Genomic DNA, 19149 nt, shown 5'->3' with positions numbered 1-19149 from the left:
ACATACTTGCTACCCTACAGACCCAGGGTTGGAGTTCGTATTCTGAGACACCCTGAGACCATTCAAGACCCACCAAACAATAATTCTGAATCTTCAAAGATCTTGGGGAGAGAAGAGGCTGAATTTGAGAGGAAGACTCTAAACAAACCTATCTAAACCAATCTTCAAGGTCCTTAGAACATGGCTTGTCCAAGTTGGTCTGATGGGTGCTTGGGTGCTTGTGCTTGTACTTGGACCCCAATTTCTCCCTTGTCTCTGAAACACTGTCTCTGACAATCACTCCCCAGCCCAAGGACACTGTGCCTAGCAATTACTCATGCATGGGCCCCAGCATGACCCTTATCTCTCACCCAGCTACACAAAGCTAGGTGAGAGAGTGCTGAGCTGCTCAGGCCCCAGCCCTCAGATCATGTCTCTGGAAACCTCCCATTCCTTAGTAAGTTCCTGTCTTGTGAGAAAGCTTTCCCATGTTGCAGAGCATTCTCTCATCGAGACAGGGAGAAAGGGGTGCCTTGCCCAGCCCAAGGACTCTTCCTCCTGCCAGACTCCAAAGATTCATACCTCTGTCATCTCCCTCCCTTGTCTGGTATACTCCCTGTACTCTCCCATCCATAGCTCCCCAAAGACACCTGGACCTTTAGATTACCTCATCAGTATCTCTGGCATTCCTTTCCCATGCCCTTTTCCATATAAACCCCAGCTCCATCCTCAGTCTTTTGCAGGTTCGTTAAGAATTCTTGCCCACTGAAAAGCATAACAATAAATCTTTGCCATCTTGACTTAAAGAATGCTTGAGTCTGTGAATTCATTCCAGACGACCCCGTCCAGTACTCCAGTCTTTGAGGGGTCTCAACCTCTCAAACTGCAACAGGTCCAAGAGTTTGGCTGGTTCTTTATTGGTGTTTTGGCTGGAAACAGACTAGCTTTGAGAACACAGTAATACAAATGATTTCTAAACTAGTTGAAATCAGTTCCCTTTAACATCCTAAGGGGATAGAATTCAGGGAGCTAGAAAAGAACTTAGAGATCGTCTAGTCTAATTCCCTCATTTTATAGATAAGGAAACAAACTGAGAAGTAAACAACTTGCCTAAGGTAACAATACTAGCAAGTGATACAAAAATTAATGTCAATAATTGTACTTACTTATGACAAGTAAGAGTGTGCTTGAGTCAACTACAACCAATCATAGTTAAATTTTCAGTGTGGGCATTCTTTCATTGGAAATCTACAAATGCTATAATTTCCTCATCATGCTCTTTAATTCAGCCTCATATTCAATGCCTTCCCACCTGCCTCAGCCTTCTTTCCCCTCTGACTAGAGGGCTGGAGGGTGGGGCACTAAAATCCACTCAAAGCTTTCCTTTATAGAGGGCTGGATCTGGATTTGGCAGCTTACTCTACTTTCCATCTGCAGCTCTCCTTGGTCTCAACTCCACAGAACATTATGCCCCCATGCCAGGTACCCTCTGGTGACCTCAACCCCCTCACCTCCACTTTCTTGCCTCCTTTTGTGTGCTGTCTTCCCTCAACAGATTGTAAGCTCCTTGAAGACAGGACCTGCCCTTCTTTTTCCTATTTGTATGCCCAGTGCTTAGCATAGTACCTGGCACATAATAGATACTTTGAAAATGTGTATTGTGAATTTGGGGAGGTGGAGCCAAGATGGCGGAGTAAAAGCAGTGACTTGCTTGAGCTCTCCCCCAAACCCCTCCAAATACCTGTAAAAAAAATGGCTCTAAACAAATTCTAAAGCAGCAGAACCCACAAAAAGATAGAGTGAAACAAATTTCCAGCCCAAGACAATCTGAATGGTTGATCAGAAAGGTATATCATGCCAGGCTGGGAGAGGAGCGCAGTTCAGCGTGGGAGTGCAGACTGCAGCGAACCTGAAGCAGGCCTCAGAGAACTGAATCACAGACAGCTGTGATGGTTTCCAGACTTCTCAACCCAAGAATGTCAAAAACAACTTAGAAGGTCAGTGGGAAAAGTCTGTGACTGCGGTGAGAGAGAGAAGCTAGGTCTCAGCCGAAATTCCCGAGCACGGCCCTGGGCTGTGGCTGCCTCCTGAGCTTCTGGCCCACAGACTGAGGGGGAATCCAGTGGCTGATCAGAGGGAGATTACAGAGATATCTTTGCCATTTGCTTTGCCCCTGCTTGGATCTAGGTCACAGTTTTTAGGGGCGGGGAAGAGGAGGAGTGCTGGCATGGTGGAACTTGTTGTGGCAGTGGAGAGGAAACACCTCACCCCTTATCATAGCACCTTGGAAGAACTGAAAATTTTCAGGTCCCTAGAAGTACCTCTGAAAACAGCTGTACAAACCCCCAAAGCTTGGGACAGTACATTCTCCACATTGGAAGCAGACTCTCACCTTAACAAAGAGTTTAAAACTCAAGTAATTGGCCAGGATCACGAGTAAGCAGCGCAAAAACAGTCAGACTATATTATCTTACTTTGGTGACAAAGAAGATCAAAACATAAAACCAGAAGAAAACAACAAAGTCAAAGCTCCTACATCCAAAGCCTCCAAGAAAAACATGAATCAGTCCCAGGCCTTAGAAGAGCTTCAAAAGGAGAAGCAAGTAAGAGAAGTAGAGGAAAAACTGGGAAGAGAAATGAGAGTGATGTAAGAAAATCATGAAAAACAAGTCAACAGCTTGCTAAAGGAGACCCAAAAAAACACTGAAGAAAATAACACCTTAAAAAATAGCCTAACCCAAATGGCAAAAGAGGTCCAAAAAGCCAATGAGGAGAAGAATGCCCTAAAAAGCAAAATTGGCCAAATGGAAAAGGAAGTCCAAAAGATTACTGAAGAAAACACTTCTTTTAAAATTAGAATAGAGTAATTGGAAGCTAGTGACTTTATGAGAAATCAAGACACTGTAAAACAAATCCAAAAGAATGAAAAATTAGAAAACAATGTGAAATATCTCATTGGAAAAACAACTGACCTGGAAAATAGATCCAGGAGAGAGAATTTAAAAATTATTGGACTATCTGAAAGCCATGATCAAAAAAGGAGCCTAGACATAATCTTTCAAGAAATCATCAAGGAAAACTGCCCTGATATTTCAGAACCAGAGGGCAAAATAGAAATTGAAAGAATGAAAATGTGTATTGTATTGTATCACACGGTAATCACAGCTTGATTTATTGTTTTGTTGATTGTCTATACTGAAGAAAGTGATGGAGAAAATGTCAATAATACAGATTAAACTGGAAAGTGTATAATAAGCACATTTTTTTCTGGAGAGCTGCTAATTAAACATCTGCCAGCATACCTGAGGTTACAAGGGAGAGTTCTATGTGAGAAGTCACTGGCAAGTAAGAGTTATATAAAAAATTAACAAAGCATTATTAAAAGGGTTTTTGAACTACTAAATGGTAGAACAAGATCTTCTAATCTGAAATCCAGCACTGGATCAAGAAGGATGAGAATTGAGGAAAGACTATTGTTGTTCAGTCGTTTCAGTCATGTCCTATTCTTTGTGACCCCATTTGGGATTTTCTTGGCAAAGATACTGGAGTTGTTTGCCATTTCCTTCTCCAGCTTACTTTAAAGATGAGGAAACTGAGGCAAACAGGGTTAAGTAACTTGCCCAGGGTCAAACAGCTCATAAGTGAATGAAGTCAGTTTTGAATTCAGGAAAATGAGTCTTCCTGACTCCAGACCAGATACTCTATCCACTGTGCCACCTAACTGCTCCAGGAAAGACTATAAGATTTGGCAATTAAGAGACTGTTGCTATAATTTTGGAGAGAGTAATTTCGATCGAGTTATGAGGTAAGAAGACAAATTTCCAAAGGGTAAGGAATGAGTGGGAGGGGAGGAAAAGGACATAATCAGCATAGATAGTTAATTCTAAGAGTTTTACTGAGAAACTAGATATAGAAGGATAACCTGAGAGAATGGTCAGAACAAGTGAAGGTTGTTTCTTTTAGGGTTAAGGGGATGGGGAAATGTATACCCAGATTTCAGTTGGATGGAAAAGACGAAAGGAGATGCACTCAAGGACACAAGCAGAGGGCCTGACCTTGGCCAGAAGGGCTACCTCATTGTCACAGACAAGGAAAGTAGAAAGTCTTCAGTTTTTTTCAGTAAAGTAAAAAGTGAAGTATTCAGCTGAGAAGGGGTATGGGAAGTTAGGGAGGCTTAAGAACAGAAGACAAGGTTCGAAAAAATTCTCTATGAAGAATGAGATAGGGAATCAATTAGAGAGGGAACAAAAGATTGTCTTGCTGCAGTTAAGATTTAGTTGAAATTAGAGAACATAAATTTATAATGTACACACTCAGCATGGCTATGTGGCTTCCTCCAGTTCTGTTCAGCAATGTGTGGATAAGAACAAAGGATGCACGAACAGAATGAATAATCCAGGCCTGAAGTTTGGCATGGGATGATTGGCAATAGGACAAGGGTGAAATTCAAGAGTAGTAGTTGTTCAGTGATTTCACTTGTGTCTGACTCTTGGAGTTTTCTTGGCAGAGATACTGGAATAGTTTGCTATTTCCTTCTCTAGCTCATTTTCCAGATGAGGAACTGAGGCAAATAGGGTTAAGTGACTTGCCCAGGGCCACACAACTAGTACATGTCTGAGACTGGATATGAATTCAGGTCTTCCTGACTCTAGGGGAGGTAGGGGGCTCAGTGGATACAGGGCCAGGCCTGAAGTCAGCAAAACTCATCTTCCTGAGTTCAAATCTCACCTCAGACACTTACTAGCTATATGATCTGGGTAAGTCACTGAACCCCATTTGTCTCAGTTTCCTCATCTGGAAAATGAGCTGGAGAAAGACGTGGCAAACCACCCCTGCATCTTTGCCAAGAAAACACCAAATAGGGACTTGAAAAGTCATACATGACTAAAAAACTACAATTCTTTCAAAAAGGTAGAAGGGCCATCTTACCACATAATCAATAATATACAGATAAAGTATTCAAAGTATAAACAATAGAAATCTAATTTGACTAAAGCTACTCCAACCAAAATAATTTGACCCAACAAAGTACTACCATAACTCAAAGCATCCAATTCTGCCACATGGAAAAATTAGGAAAAAAGCTTGAAAGTCATATTATTTTTAATGGAAACTGTTTTAAAATTCTTGACTTTGTTCTTTTAGCTTTAAAAGGTTTTAAGTGGTAAGAGTTAGTGGAAAAATTAAAAACCAAATTTTGATTAATTTTGTACTATTGTCATTATTTTTAATGGAAAATGTTTTAAAATTCTTGACTTCATTCTCTTAACTTTAAAAGGTTTTAAATGTAAGGATTAGTGGAAAAATTAAAGACCAAATTTTGATTAATTTTGCACTATTGTACAATCAATAGACAAAAACAAATAGACTGCAATTACTTTATTAGATTACTGTCTCATTCACTGTATTTGTTTGAAATCTTTCACAAGACTGGAAAAATTTCTCAAGGAGGCAAGTCTCATAAAAATTGCACTGTAACTGTATGTACTGTATCTATGACACAGATTTTTTTGGTCGAAGTTACCTTTTTTGCAAAAGAGGAGTGAAAGATAAGCTACTGTTATACATTAAAAGACCAAAAATGAAAATAAAGTAATTGTTTTTAAAACCAATTAACTAAATGTCTTATCTTTCCTTTTAAAAGCACAAAAGAAATAATGAATTAATGCTTCCTAATCAAACCCATCTATGACAATCATTTGGACAAACAATACCATCAATTCTGATGCTGCAGGTGAAAATAATTTTTAACTGCATATACTTCCAAAATATATAGTCACATACAATTAAACTAATTAAAAAGAAATAACAAGAGAAGAATTACAAATAAAAATCTCTCAAATATGTCTCATAAAATATATTATCATAAATATCAGTTATATAGCAACAACTTGCATGTTATGAAAAAATTCAAGGGACAATTTTAAAAATAAATGTAAACATTTTATATTTATACCAATTTGCTACAAAACATCATTTAAATTTTTTAATTAAAATCTACAGTGTAGAAAAGACTATTACTAGCGTATTATCATACCTGTTGCCATTTGCCTTTGACAGCTGGGTCTCTGACTGACTGACAATGTCTCTGAATCTGCTGTATTACCCCCTGATAATATACCATTGAAGAGTCATAATTTCCAAGAAGCGCATATTCTCTCCCTTTCTTTGCATTGTCACAAATCTCAGCCAAATTCATCTTTTTTCATAGATCTGAAAGAAAAAATAATTAAATAAGATTTTAGTGACAAAAAATTGTGTTAATTTCTATTCTTTTTAGACATTTATTTAGACATCTAGATTTTAGACATTAACCTAAAATTTTAAACCCAAAATATGTATTTTCCACTCCTGGCAGTTAACTGCATGCTTTAGAACAAACAGTATTTCCCTTATTTTTAAAAAATCACCTATTTTTTTTTTATTCTGAACTTAACAAACACCAAATAAAATAGGCACTCCCATATATAAAACAGAACAGAAAAAAAAAGACAATTGTACATGATATGGAGTCTCTATAATATATGGCTAGCTTTTAGTAAAAAATTCTAAATTCTTAATAAATCAATATATAACTTTCAAAGTCATCCTGCTTATATGTGAATCCTTTTTGACCTTTCCTCTGTACTCTTCTCACATTTTTAAAAAATACTCAAATGATTCTCTTTTTTTTTTCTTTTTTTGCTACCTTATAGTTAGTCCACTCTACCCCTCCTCTCATCTGGGAAAAAAACCTGTAAAACCTGTAACAAACATATATAGTCAAGCAAAACAAATCCACACAATGGCTGTATCCATAAATTTGTCTTATTTTGCTTAAGTTCACCATCTCTCAATCAAGAAGTGGGTACCATGTTTCAGCATCAGCTCTTGAGGAATTGGGGTTGGTCACTGCAATAAGCAAAACTCAAGGTTACTTTTCTTTATAACACTGTTGTTCCTATGTAAATTGTTTTACTGGTTCTTCTCACTTCACTCTACATCAGGCCTTACAAGTCTTTCTATGTTTCTCTGAAACCATCTCTTTCATCATTTCTTATATCATAATAATATTACATTGTACCTATGTAGCATAATTTCTTCAGCCATTCCCAATTGATGGGCACCCCCTTAGTTTCCAGTTCTTTATTATAACAAAAGAAATGATAAAAATATTTTTTGTACATGTGGTTCCTCTTTTTTTATCTCTTTGGGGTTAGAGACCTAATAGACTTATAACTGGATAAAAAGGTTTGCACAGTTTAGTGGTTGGAGGGAATCAATACAAATTGTTTTCTAGAATAGCTAGACTAATTCACATCTATCAACAGTGTACCTATTTTCCTACAGTCTCTCTAATAACTGTCATTTTCACTTGCCATCTTTGTCAGTATGATGGGTGTGAGGTGGAACTTCAGGGTTTATTTGCATTTCTCAAATTATCAATGATTTTGAGAATTTTTCATATATTCATATTCATATTTTCATATATAATTTCTGTTTTTTTTCTTTTGAAAACTTCCAGTTCATATCCTTCGACATTAGGGAATGTTCTTGTTTTTATAAATCCCAATCAGTTCCTTATATGACTTGTATATGAGATCTTTATCAAAGTAACGTGCTACAAAGATTTTCCCCCAGTTAACTGTATCCCTTATAATTTTGACAGCACTGATTTTGTTTTTGCAAAAACTTTTTTAATTTTATGTAATAAAAGTTGTCCATTTTAACTTCTGTGATACTCTGCAAAAGGTTTCTTCTTTGCTCCTCCAATGTGTTTATGATATGGTCTTTTATATCAAAGCCATGTATCAGAGGAGTCTATTTCTGTATACCATGTGAGATACTGGTTTTTACCTAAGTTCTGCCAGATCAATTTCCAGTTTTCTGAGAAGTTTTTGTCCTTACCCCAAGAACTGGGGTTTTTGGACTATGTCTGATGTTTCTGTATGTTGTGTACCTAATCTGATCACTGATTAACCTCTCTATTTTTTAACCCATACCAAATAGTTTGGATGATTATGGCTCTGTTGTATATTTTGAGATCTATGTGGAAATCTCTAGAAAATATACTGCCATAGTAAGTGAATTTATTCATAGCATTCATAATTTCTCCATTTGCTATAACCAAGATTCCATGTAAAGATGGTGCATGCTGGCTGGTTTGGTTAACACATGCATTGCCAAAGTTAGCTCAGTGTTTGGGAGGATACAAAAGAAAGTGTGGAAGAGAAGAGGTATTAAGGTGCCCACCACGCTGAAGGTCTAACAGAGCCACTGTGCTGACTTCAGTGTTGTATGTCTGTGAAACCTGGACAATCTATCAATGCCATGCCAGAAAATCAAATCACTTCCTTTTGAAATGTCTTAAGAAGATTCTGAAGATCATCTGGCAAGCTAAGGTACTGGACCCTAAGGTCCTCTTGAGCTGAACTGCCAAGCATTCCAATTCTGCTGCAGAAAGTGCAACCTCAAAGGGCTACCCACATAGCCCGAATGCCAAACAGATGTTTATCCAAAAGATTATTTTATGGAGCACAAGACAAGTGCTCACACAGAGGTCAGAAGAAGTGATACAAGGACACTCTCAAGGTCTTTGAAGAACTTTAGTATCAATTGTGAGACATGAGAGACACTGGCACAGTGTCCAGCATGGCATGCCCACATCAAAGAAGGCACTGTGCTCTATGAGCAAAGCAAAACTGCAATAGGAAAAGGCAACATAAGATGCGCAAATCTAGAAACATGTCCATCCCAAATTTTAAAACGAACTATTTGTGCCTAAACTGTGATAGAGCCTTCCAAGCTTGTATTGGACTGATCAGCCACTGTCGAACACAATGTACCTTGACCCCAACATTGTGATGTCATTGGTCCTCTTTGAGTATGAAGTTATCAGGTACCGTTAGAACACCATCTTTCTTTTCATTACTTCCCTTGAGATTCTTGACCTTTTATTCCTACAGATGATTTTCACTATTATTTTTTTCTAGCTGTGTAAAGTAATTAATTGTTTGATAGTGTGATCTGTATAGTACTGAATAAGTAAATTAATTGACATATTTATTATATATAGTCTATTTATGAGCAATAAATACTTCAATTATTTATATCTGTCTTTATTTCTGTAAAGAATATGGTAAAATTGTAGTCATATAGTTCCTGTGTCTTGGCAGATAGACTCCCAAATATTTAATAAATTCTACAGTTATGAAAGGAATTTTTCTACCTATCTCTCTCTGTTGGATTTTCTTGATAATACATAGAAATGCTGGTGATTTATGTGAATTTATTTTCTGCAACTTTGGTGTGATTGTTTCCATTAACTTTTTATAGTTAATTATCTTAGTTTCTCTAGATACATCATCAGGTCATTTATAAAAAGTGAGAGTTTTGTTTCCTCTTTACCTATGCGTACTGCCTCAATTTCTAGAACGTCTCTAGCATTTCTAGAACTAATAGCAATGGTAGATAGTATATGGCCTTGCTTTATCCCTACTCTTACAAGAAAAGTCTCTAGCCTCCCATTACTAAAAATGTTGGCTATTGATTCTATATAGATAGTATTTATCATAAGGAACATGCTCATTTATTCCTCTTTTCTAGTATTTTTAACAAAATAAATGTCGGATTTTGTCAAAAGCTTTTTCAGTTTTTATCAATATAATCACTTTTAAATTACTTTTGTTATTAATATAATCTATTATTTCATAGCTTTCTTATATTGAAACAACCCTGAATTTCCAGTATAAATCCAACCTGGTCATCATGTATAGTCTCTTAAATGTGCTATTATGCTTTCTTTGCTAATATTTTATTTAATATTTTTGAGACAAGTTCATTTGGGATATTGGTCTACAGTTTTCTTTCTCTGATTGGTTTCTTTCTAGGTTAGGTATCAAGACTGTATGTGTATCATAGAAAGTGTGTGGAAGAATTTCTTTTTTCTCATTTTTGCAAACAATTTATATAATATCGAAATATATGAAATTTAATTAAGTAGCATGTGATAACACAGTTAAAAGTAACAAAAATAATCATATCCTTTGACCCCAATACCTGTTGATAATATGTCCTGAACTTCTTATAAAAAACAAAGATAAATATAAAATCCTGACGAAGACTTTCATGGAGTGACTGAAAGGTTATATTTTATGGGTAGAAATTTATTTAAATGTAAGTAGTTGGAGAGTTTAATTAGTTATATTAATGTTCAATGGCTTCTATTTTATACATATATATATACACACACACACACATATGTGTGTGTGTGTATATATATATTTTTTTAAAAGGGATATAAATACAAAGTTAACAAGATAGGAAATAACTTATAGACAATTGTGGAAAAAGCTCTGGCTCTGAATTCAGGGGCCTCGGGTTCAAATATGAACGTTGTTGTTTACTGCTGGACAATCTTCGGGCATGCCACTTAACATCCCTGGGTCTCAATTTCCTCTACAAAATCAGTTGGACTAGGTAGCCTCTGAAGTACCTTCTATTTCTAAATCTATGATCCTTTGATTCTAACCTCAAAAAAAGAAATTGGACAAGCTACAAATTAACCCCTATGGAAAATACCTCGAGCCCAGTAAATATAGCAAAGAAGGAAAGAACAGAACAGCTCAGCTCTCTCCCACAACTGTTCCAACAAAGATTTAGGAAGGGCACCAGGTAAAGCAGTGATGGGAATATCCAAGGAGAAAGCACAGTGGATCTTTTTTCTAGCCAAAGATCACAAATTCAGCTCACAGGCAAGTGGACAGGGCAGGAACTAAGGAGCAGGGGCAGGCCTCCTCCCTGTTGTTATTCTGACCTTGGAGGAGGATCTCAAACTCAACTCACTGGCACAAACCAGCAGGGCTTGCACTCTGACACAAGGGCAAGATCAGCTTTACGCCACAGTTAATCAGACTAGTAGAGTATTCCAGCTTCACTGACGGTGGCAGGGGCCAGGATTTGTCAAATTGTGCTCTTCTCTGCGGCATATCTGCAGTTGTGTTGTCCAAACCCAAACTGGGGTCAAAAGCCTAAAAAACTTAGACCAGGAAGGCAGCAATCGGACTGCCAGAGATCAAACCGCTCAGGGCACACTGAAAGTTTGCCGCTCCCTGGCCTGAGCCACCCCTGAAATCCTTAAAGGATGCAGCACTCTGTACTGGAAGAATACTGCAAGAGGATCCCAGATAATATAGACCAGGGCCATACAGGGACCCATCATTCCCTTCAGAAGTGTGCGGAGCCTGGCCCTATCACAAAATCCAAATTCAGAAAAACTAGAAAAATGAGTAACCAGGAAAAAATATACGGATGATAAAGAATTACTATGGAGACAGGCATGACCAAGACAAACCCAGAAGAAGAAAATAACTCCAAAATACCTACGAGTCAAGTCTCAAAGAAAAACAAAGCTTGTCCACAAGGTCAATTAGAATTCCTGAAAGGAGCAAAAAATTTTAAGAGTTAAAAATTATATTAGAAATGAAATGATAAGTCTAAAAGAAAAAAATGAAAAAGAAATCAGAGCACTGAAGGAAAGACTTGAAAGGAGAGTTAAAGGCTTAGCAAAAGAGATACAAAACCTTATCCAAGAAACAGATACCCTAAAAATCAGAATGAACCAAACAGAAGTTAATTACTCCATGAGACGAAATATTTTTTAATTTAAAAAATTGAAAAATATAAGGTATTTCATATCTTTAATTGGCCTACAAAACAGGTGGAGGAAAGATAATTTAAGAATCACTGGACTACCTAAAAGCCATGTCTAAAAAAGCCTAGGTATAAAGGAAAACTTCCCCAGGTCTATTAACACCAGTGGGAAATGTGAAAATAGAATCCACTGGTTACCTCCTGAAAGAAATCCCCAAATGAGAACTCCCAAGAATGTCACTGACAAAATCCAGAAGTTCTAGGTTGAAAAAAAAATACTTTTAAGTACCAAAAAAGAAAAAATTAAGAACTAAGGGCCACAAGTCAGGATTACAAAAGATTTGGCGATTGCCATCATAAATGAGCAGTCGCCTTGGAAGACAATATTCCAAAAGGCAAATGAGAAAGGCTTACAATGAAGGATAATTTGTCCACAACAAAACTGAATATAATCTTATAGAGGAAAAAGCTGACCTTTAATGGAACAGAGAACTTCTAAACATTCCTAATAAAAAGACCTGGGCCAAGTAGAAACTTTGAAATACAAACACAGGGGAAGAGAGGAAATTAATGGCGAGTTCAGCCCTCAGAATGCATGAATGAGGTTTTTACTACTAAGGTAGGAATTTGGGTGATGCACAAAGAAAACCAAATATGGAGGAGGGAGAGATGGTGGTTGTCTGATGTCAGTAAGCAAGACTTGGGCCACATCTGCAATTTCCTTCTTCAAGATCATGGGAACCATGGGGCTCCTAAATGGACAAGTGGAGAAATATGTATGGCTGTTTTAATGAGGGCACAGGAACTGCTGAGATAAACCAGCTGAGTGAGGAATGGACACTTCTTACCCTGCTTCTGCCTTATATTTGTTTAGTGTTGTGTGCATAATTATCCTGTTATAGGCCACATTTGCCATATTTAATTTTACTTACCATAAATATCTTTGACTGTCAAAAAAAAAAATACAAACACAGGAGTCAAGAGAAACATAAAAAGGTAAAGTTAAGTAAGCAATGTGAAGAGACCATACAAGGATAAAGTGTTTATATTCTATTAAGAGAAGATTATACAAGTGTTCCCTCAAAATTCTAAAATCATCATAGAAGGAGTTCAAGAAGACAAAGAATATAGAAGTCGTTTTGTTATGTATTTATGACTTTAAACGAAGAAAGTAAAGGAAGGGAAAAACAAAAAACTCCAAATCCAGACTGATTTATAAAAGAATTTTATTAAACATTTTTCATGTAAAATTTATTTTGACTCCCATTGATTAGTATAGTTATTCAAACATATGAAAAAGAGAATTTAAAAAGCACATAAGCTGAAACCAACAAATGCATTTCCAGTAATCATAGTGTGTCCCCAAATTCCCTAGTTTACTGATTATAAACCTTACCACCAAAAGATCTGCATATTGACTTTAAAGTAATAGTACTCATAGTATCCTAATTCTCCTAAATCCTTTTTGACCTTCTTCACTGTGTACAACATGAATGTGCTGATGTTGTTGCTGACATTAACTACATGGTTGTAAGCCATCAAAATAATCAATAGGCATTCATTAAGTATCTAGCATGTGCCAGGCATTATGTTAGGCTCTGGGGGTACATGCATTTATTAATGCATCCTAAGATCATGTTCAATTTTTTGGTTACCATGTGGTACATACAAGTACCATGTCACTGTTCACTTTAGAGTGCTATTATTGTGGTTCAGTCCTTTCAGTTGTGTCCAATTCTTTGTGATCCCATTTGGGGTTTTCTTGGCAAAGATATTGGAGTAGTTTACCATTTCCTTCTCCTGCTTATTTTACTGAGGCAAACAGGGTTAAGTGACTTGCCCAGGGTCACATAGCAAATAAGTGTCTGACGCCAGATTTGAACTCATGAAGAGATGTCTTTCTGACTCCAGGCCCAGTACTCCATCCACTGAGCCACCTAGCTGCCCTCATTTTAAACTGAGCCTGCAGTAAACCATAAACCTCATGCTGGCTTTACAAGAACTTCTGTCTATTCACACCCACAACATTTTCTATTTGTGCACTTGATTTTTTAAAAACTCAAGAAAGGATTTTACATTCATTCCTCCTTGATTTCACTTTATCATGTTTGACCTATCAGATCTGTCCAGATCTTTTAGAATACTGACTATGATATCCAATTTATTAGCTATCCAAATTACTATCATGGAGTAGGGAAGATCCTGGTTTCTTGGGTTCCCACCTCAGACATTTACTAGCTATGTGAGCCTCAGCAAATCATTTAACCTCCCTCAGCCTCAGTTTCTTCCTCTGTAAAATGGGGATAATACTACTTCCCAGAGATGTTGTGAGGCTCAAATGAGAACATGAAACACTTTGTAAATCTTAAAGTGCTATATAAATGCTAGGCTATTGTTGCTATTGTTGTTAAAGCTTTGTGTAGAGTCCTCACCAAAGGCTGTGGGTCAATCGTAAAAGAAATAGCCAAACTAAGCTCTCAGAGGCTCATTGCCAGAGATGTGGCCTCTAGGTAATAAATTTTTTCAACAACACTGCCTCATGAAGACTATCTTCACAAATCCTTTAAGCTTTATAATATATTCACAATATCTCAAATTACTTTGATACAGTGAAAAAAATCTGTGATTTCATCACTATGAATATGCCCTTCATCAAGTAGATGGCAATCTCCCTATGCCAATGCAATTGCTGTTCATACTTTTCCAAAAATCCCCCACAAAAGATCTACCTAACACCGATGAGAGAGTTTCCTCATCCTTTTATTTTTCCATGGTACCAATATACCCCTAGGGTCTATGTTCATTTTTTAAAATAGAAATAAAGTATTTTCCATTGAAAGCTATATATCCTAGAATAACTCATCTTGAAATCCACAAGCCTCATTGCCTTCTGCTTAGCATATATACCTTATTCTGTGACAAATTATCATGTACTAAAGTGTTTTAAAAATGAAGAATACTGCTTAACCAAAATCCCAGAGATAACAGAAAAGCCAACTAAAACTATAACTATTCATGGCCTGAGTTTTTATGAAGGAATGAGGATTTGGACAGCAGGAGAATCAAAGCATCCTAGATGCAGAGGGGCCCCTCATTTTACAGATTAAGAAGTGACTTGCCCAAAGTCACACAGGTAGAAAACATCAGAAGAGAGATTTGAATGTGGCTCCTTTGATTCAGGGGCAGAATGTAAAACCAGAATGAAAGTGCCAGCTCTTGTTGTCTGTTTGCTCTTGCCCTGACTCCTTCAAAGGCAGCATTCAGCAAGAGACAAAGCTATACGGGCAAAGGCCTTAAGCCTTCCTGCTGAGGACAACATGTGGCCCTCTGAAAACAGACCTTCATTCTTTTACCTGATCATTTGTTCTTTTCCATTCTAAATGAAGGAGAACAACATGAAAGTTACAATCTTGTGAGTTTCTAAAGATCAGGCAAACAAACCTCTGCCATCAGAGCATGGGAGACTCCCAGCAAGAGCTTTCTGCGGCAGTCTAATATCACTGCCCTAAACTAACTTGGGAATGACATTCTGGACCTAGGCCAGAGACAGCCAATAAGGATTCATGAGACTGTCAGGCCATATCTGGACACGAATTTGGTGAGACCAATATTATGTAGGAACTATGCTAAGAGTGAGCAAAACTAGGATGCTACGAGGGAAGAGTGGGCCTTCAAGGTGTTGGGGAAAAAATCTGCATTTTGTTCTTGCTATGCTTCAAAGTAGAGATTCCTTTGTTAATTTTTTTTAAGTTTCACTTTTTTATTTGAATCCCCAGTACAGTTCTTAGCACATAGAAATCATTTCATCATTCTTTCTGATTCCAGGATCAGTGCTCTTTCTACAATTCCATTAGAAGGAAAGCTCCTAAGTGCTCTAGGAATATTTGAGGGGAAGACATCACTTTCAGGTGAGGAGAAAAAAGATGGGTGCTGGAGAGGAAGAGGGAGTGAATTCTAGGCAGAGGGCACAGCCTGTGCAGGAACACAAAGTGGGAAGAAGGAAAGACTGCAGGGAAGAGCTAGTCATCTACATGGATGGAATACAAGAATCAGGGGGCGGAGCCAAGATGGCAGAGGGAAAGCAGTGACTGTCTTGAGCTCTCTCCCAAAGCCCTCCAAATACCTAAAAAAATGGCTCTCAACAAATTCTAAAGCAGCAGAACCCACAAAAAGACAGAGTGAAACAAATTCCTAGCCAAAGACAGCCTGGATGGTTGATCGGAAAGGTATATAGCGCTGGGAGGGGAGAGGAGCACAGCTCAGCGTGGGCACACAGGCCACAGCGATCCTGAAGCAGGCCTCAGAGGACTGAATCGTGGGCAGCTGTGGCGGTTTCCAGACTTCTCAACCCACGAACGCCAAGAACAATGTGGAAGGTCAGTGGGAAAAGTCTATGACCACGGTGAGAGAGGAGCTAGGTCTCAGCTCCAAGTCTTGAGCCTGAGCTTCCAGCCAACAGACTGAGGGGGAATCCAGTGACTGATCAGAGGGGGACTGCAGGGATCTCTTTGCCAGTGCTGAGGCAGGAATCTCTTGCTTTACCAGTGCTTGTATCTGGGTCACAGTTCTGAGGGGTGGTCCTGGAGGAGCGCTGGCGTGGTGAAGCTAGTTGGTGTGGCAGTGGAGAGGAAACACCTCGCCCCTTATCATAGCACCTTGGAAGAACTGAAAATTTACAGGTCCCTAGAAGTACCTCTGAAAACAGCTGTACAAACCCCTGAAGCTTGGGACAGTACACTCTTCACATTGGAAGCATACTTTTACCTTAACAAAGAGTTTAAAACTCAAGTAATTTGCCAGGATCATGAGTAAGCAGCGCAAAAACACTCAGACTATATTATCTTACTTTGGTGACAAAAAAGATCAAAACATACAACCAGAAGAAGACAACAAAGCCAAAGCTCCTACATCCAAAGCCTCCACGAAAAATATGATTCAGTCCCAGGCCTTGGAAGAGCTCAAAAGGGATTTTGAGAAGCAAGTAAGAGAAGTAGAGGAAAAACTGAGAGTGATACAAGAAAATCATGAAAAACAAGTCAACAGCTTGCTAAAGGAGACCCAAAAAAATACTGAAGAAATACAAAAACCAGACTGTCAGTCTTGCCTTAACCAGATCTCAAATTGTATTATAAAATGGTAATCATCAAAACAAGACAGAAATAGAATGATGGATCAGTGGAATACATTAGATACACAATATATTGTAGTAAATGACTATAGTAATCCAGTGTTCAATAAACCTTTGGATTCAAGCCTTTGGATCAAAAATTCATTATTTGACAAAAAATGCTGGTAAACCTGGAAAACAGTATGGCAGAAACTAGGTATAGAGCAACATCTCACAACATATATCAAGATAAGGTCAAAATGGGTACATGTTTTACACATAAAGGGTGATGCCATAAGCAAAACAAGAGAACATGGAATAGTTTACCTGTCAGATCTATGAATAAGGGAAGAACTTAGGACCAAATAAGAGACAGTGTTATGAAATGCAAAATGGATAATTTTTATTATATAAAATTAAAAATTTTTTGCACAAACAAAATGAATGCCACCAAAATTGGAAGGAAAGCAGAGAACTGGGGGGAAATTTTACAGCAAGTATCTCTGATAAAGGCCTCATTTCTCAAATATATAGAGAACTGAATCATATTTATAAGAATACAAGTCATTCTCCAATAGATAGTCAAAGGACATGAACGGGCAGTTTTCAGACAAAGAAAAGCTATCTATAGTCAGATGAAAAAAATGTTCTAAATCACTACTGATTAGAGAAATGCAAATTAAACAACTCTTGAGGTACCATCTCATACCCAACAGATTGGCTAATATGACAAAAAAAGGAAAATAATAAATGTTGGAGGGGATGTGGGAAAACTGGGACATGAATACTCTGCTAGTAGAGTTGTGAACTGTTTTGCAATTTGGAACTATGCCCAAAAGGCTATAGTAAAATCATGCATACCCTTTGATCTAGCAATACCACTGCTAAGGCCAAAGAGATTTTTTTTAAAAAGGGGATAAAAATCTATTTGTACAAAAATATCTAAAGAAGCTCTTTTTGTGGTGATTAAGAATTGGACATCAAGGGGATGCCTATCAATTGGGGAATGGCTGAATAAGTTGTGTTATATGATTGTAATAAAATATTATTGTGCTATAGGAAAGGACAAGCAGGATGATTTCAGAAAAACCTGGAAAGAGTTATATGAACTGATACAAAGTGAAGTGACAGAACCAGAACACTGTATACAATAACAGCAATACTGTACGATGAAGAACTGTGAATGGCTTAGCTATTCTCAACAATACAGTTATCCCTTCCATATTGCAACTTTCCCCATCTCAGTTTTGACATCGCAGGTCAGCATAAGAAAGTAGATGGGAATTCTGAGGGAGTTTTGCAGAAGCCACAGGCAACGTGCGAAGGCCAGCAGATGACACAGAAAAAGTTTAGAAACTCAGAAATGCATAAATTATATGTATATATGCATATTATCAACCCAAATTTTACAATAAAGTACTGTAAACACTCCATAAAAGAAAGAGAAAAAATTCAGACTTCTTCTCTGGGCCAAAAAAATTTACATGGATTTTCCAGATCTAAGGGGCACCATACCCCCAACCCCCACAACATGAAGGGATAACTGTACAATGATCCAAGACACCAAAGGACTCATGATGAAAAACGCTGCCTCCAGAGAAAGAGATGATGTCTGAATACACACTGAAGCATGCTATTTTTCACTTTCTTTCTTTCTTTTTTGTTCAAATCTTCTTACACAAAATGACTAATATGGAAATGTTTTACATTATTACACATATATAAAGATTGTTTACCGTCTCAGGGAGGCGGGAGAAAAAGGAAGGAGGGACAGAATTTGGTACTCAAAACTTAAAAAAACCCAACAGCAAATGCTAAAAATTGTTTTTACAGGTAATTGGGGAAAAAATATAAAATATTATTTTAAAAAACTGACAATATAGGTTCCTTAAATGGCATGCTAAAGGTGATATTAGCTCCCAGTAGCTCCCAATCTTTTTAATATTAAAAAAAAATTTAGAACCACACAATAGTAATTGTCCTATTAGTAATATCCAACGATTAAAAAAAATTATGACCAAAAACATTAGCACTTACAAATGAATTGACTTACATAAATATTTAACATATCTTACTAATCTAAATAGCACAGATGTGTTATTTATTCAGTCTACAAAAAATACATTTACTTATTTGTGGATTCACAGCCTCCTTACAAAGAGAAGCAGCGTGATACAGTGAATAGAGCTGGCTTCAAAGCCAAGAAGTCTTCAGGTCAAGTCTTGATTCTGACACATGCTAGCTGGGAGACCTAAAGCAACTCACTTAACTTCTCAACGTTACAGGGAGCTCTCTAAGACTAAATTTCAGAGAAGGTGCTAACCTTCACTGACAAGGGAGATTCCTCCTGGGTGTTCCACATACTAATGAAATCACGGTTCTATTATCCCTATTCTAGACTCCTTAAAAAAAATTTTTTTTCAGTCCCCCAG

General features: G+C 37.3%; 1 protein-coding gene across 1 annotated transcript in view; it reads right to left on the bottom strand.

Moving 5' to 3' along the window:
- KATNAL1 (katanin catalytic subunit A1 like 1) overlaps positions 1-19149 on the bottom strand; it is a 90996-nt gene that overhangs the window by 60710 nt on the left and 11137 nt on the right. Inside the window, exon 2 of the mRNA XM_027835178.1 lies at positions 6017-6192. Coding sequence (XP_027690979.1) covers positions 6017-6178 — 162 coding nt within the window. The 5' untranslated portion in view covers positions 6179-6192. The remainder of the gene's footprint in view (positions 1-6016; positions 6193-19149) is intronic.

Source organism: Vombatus ursinus, unplaced genomic scaffold (genome assembly GCF_900497805.2).
Source record: "Vombatus ursinus unplaced genomic scaffold, bare-nosed wombat genome assembly UNPS02014813.1, whole genome shotgun sequence".
NCBI classification, from domain to species: domain Eukaryota; kingdom Metazoa; phylum Chordata; class Mammalia; order Diprotodontia; family Vombatidae; genus Vombatus; species Vombatus ursinus.
The sequence above is the reverse complement of the archived record's forward strand: the minus strand, read 5'-3'. Positions and strand labels throughout refer to the sequence as shown.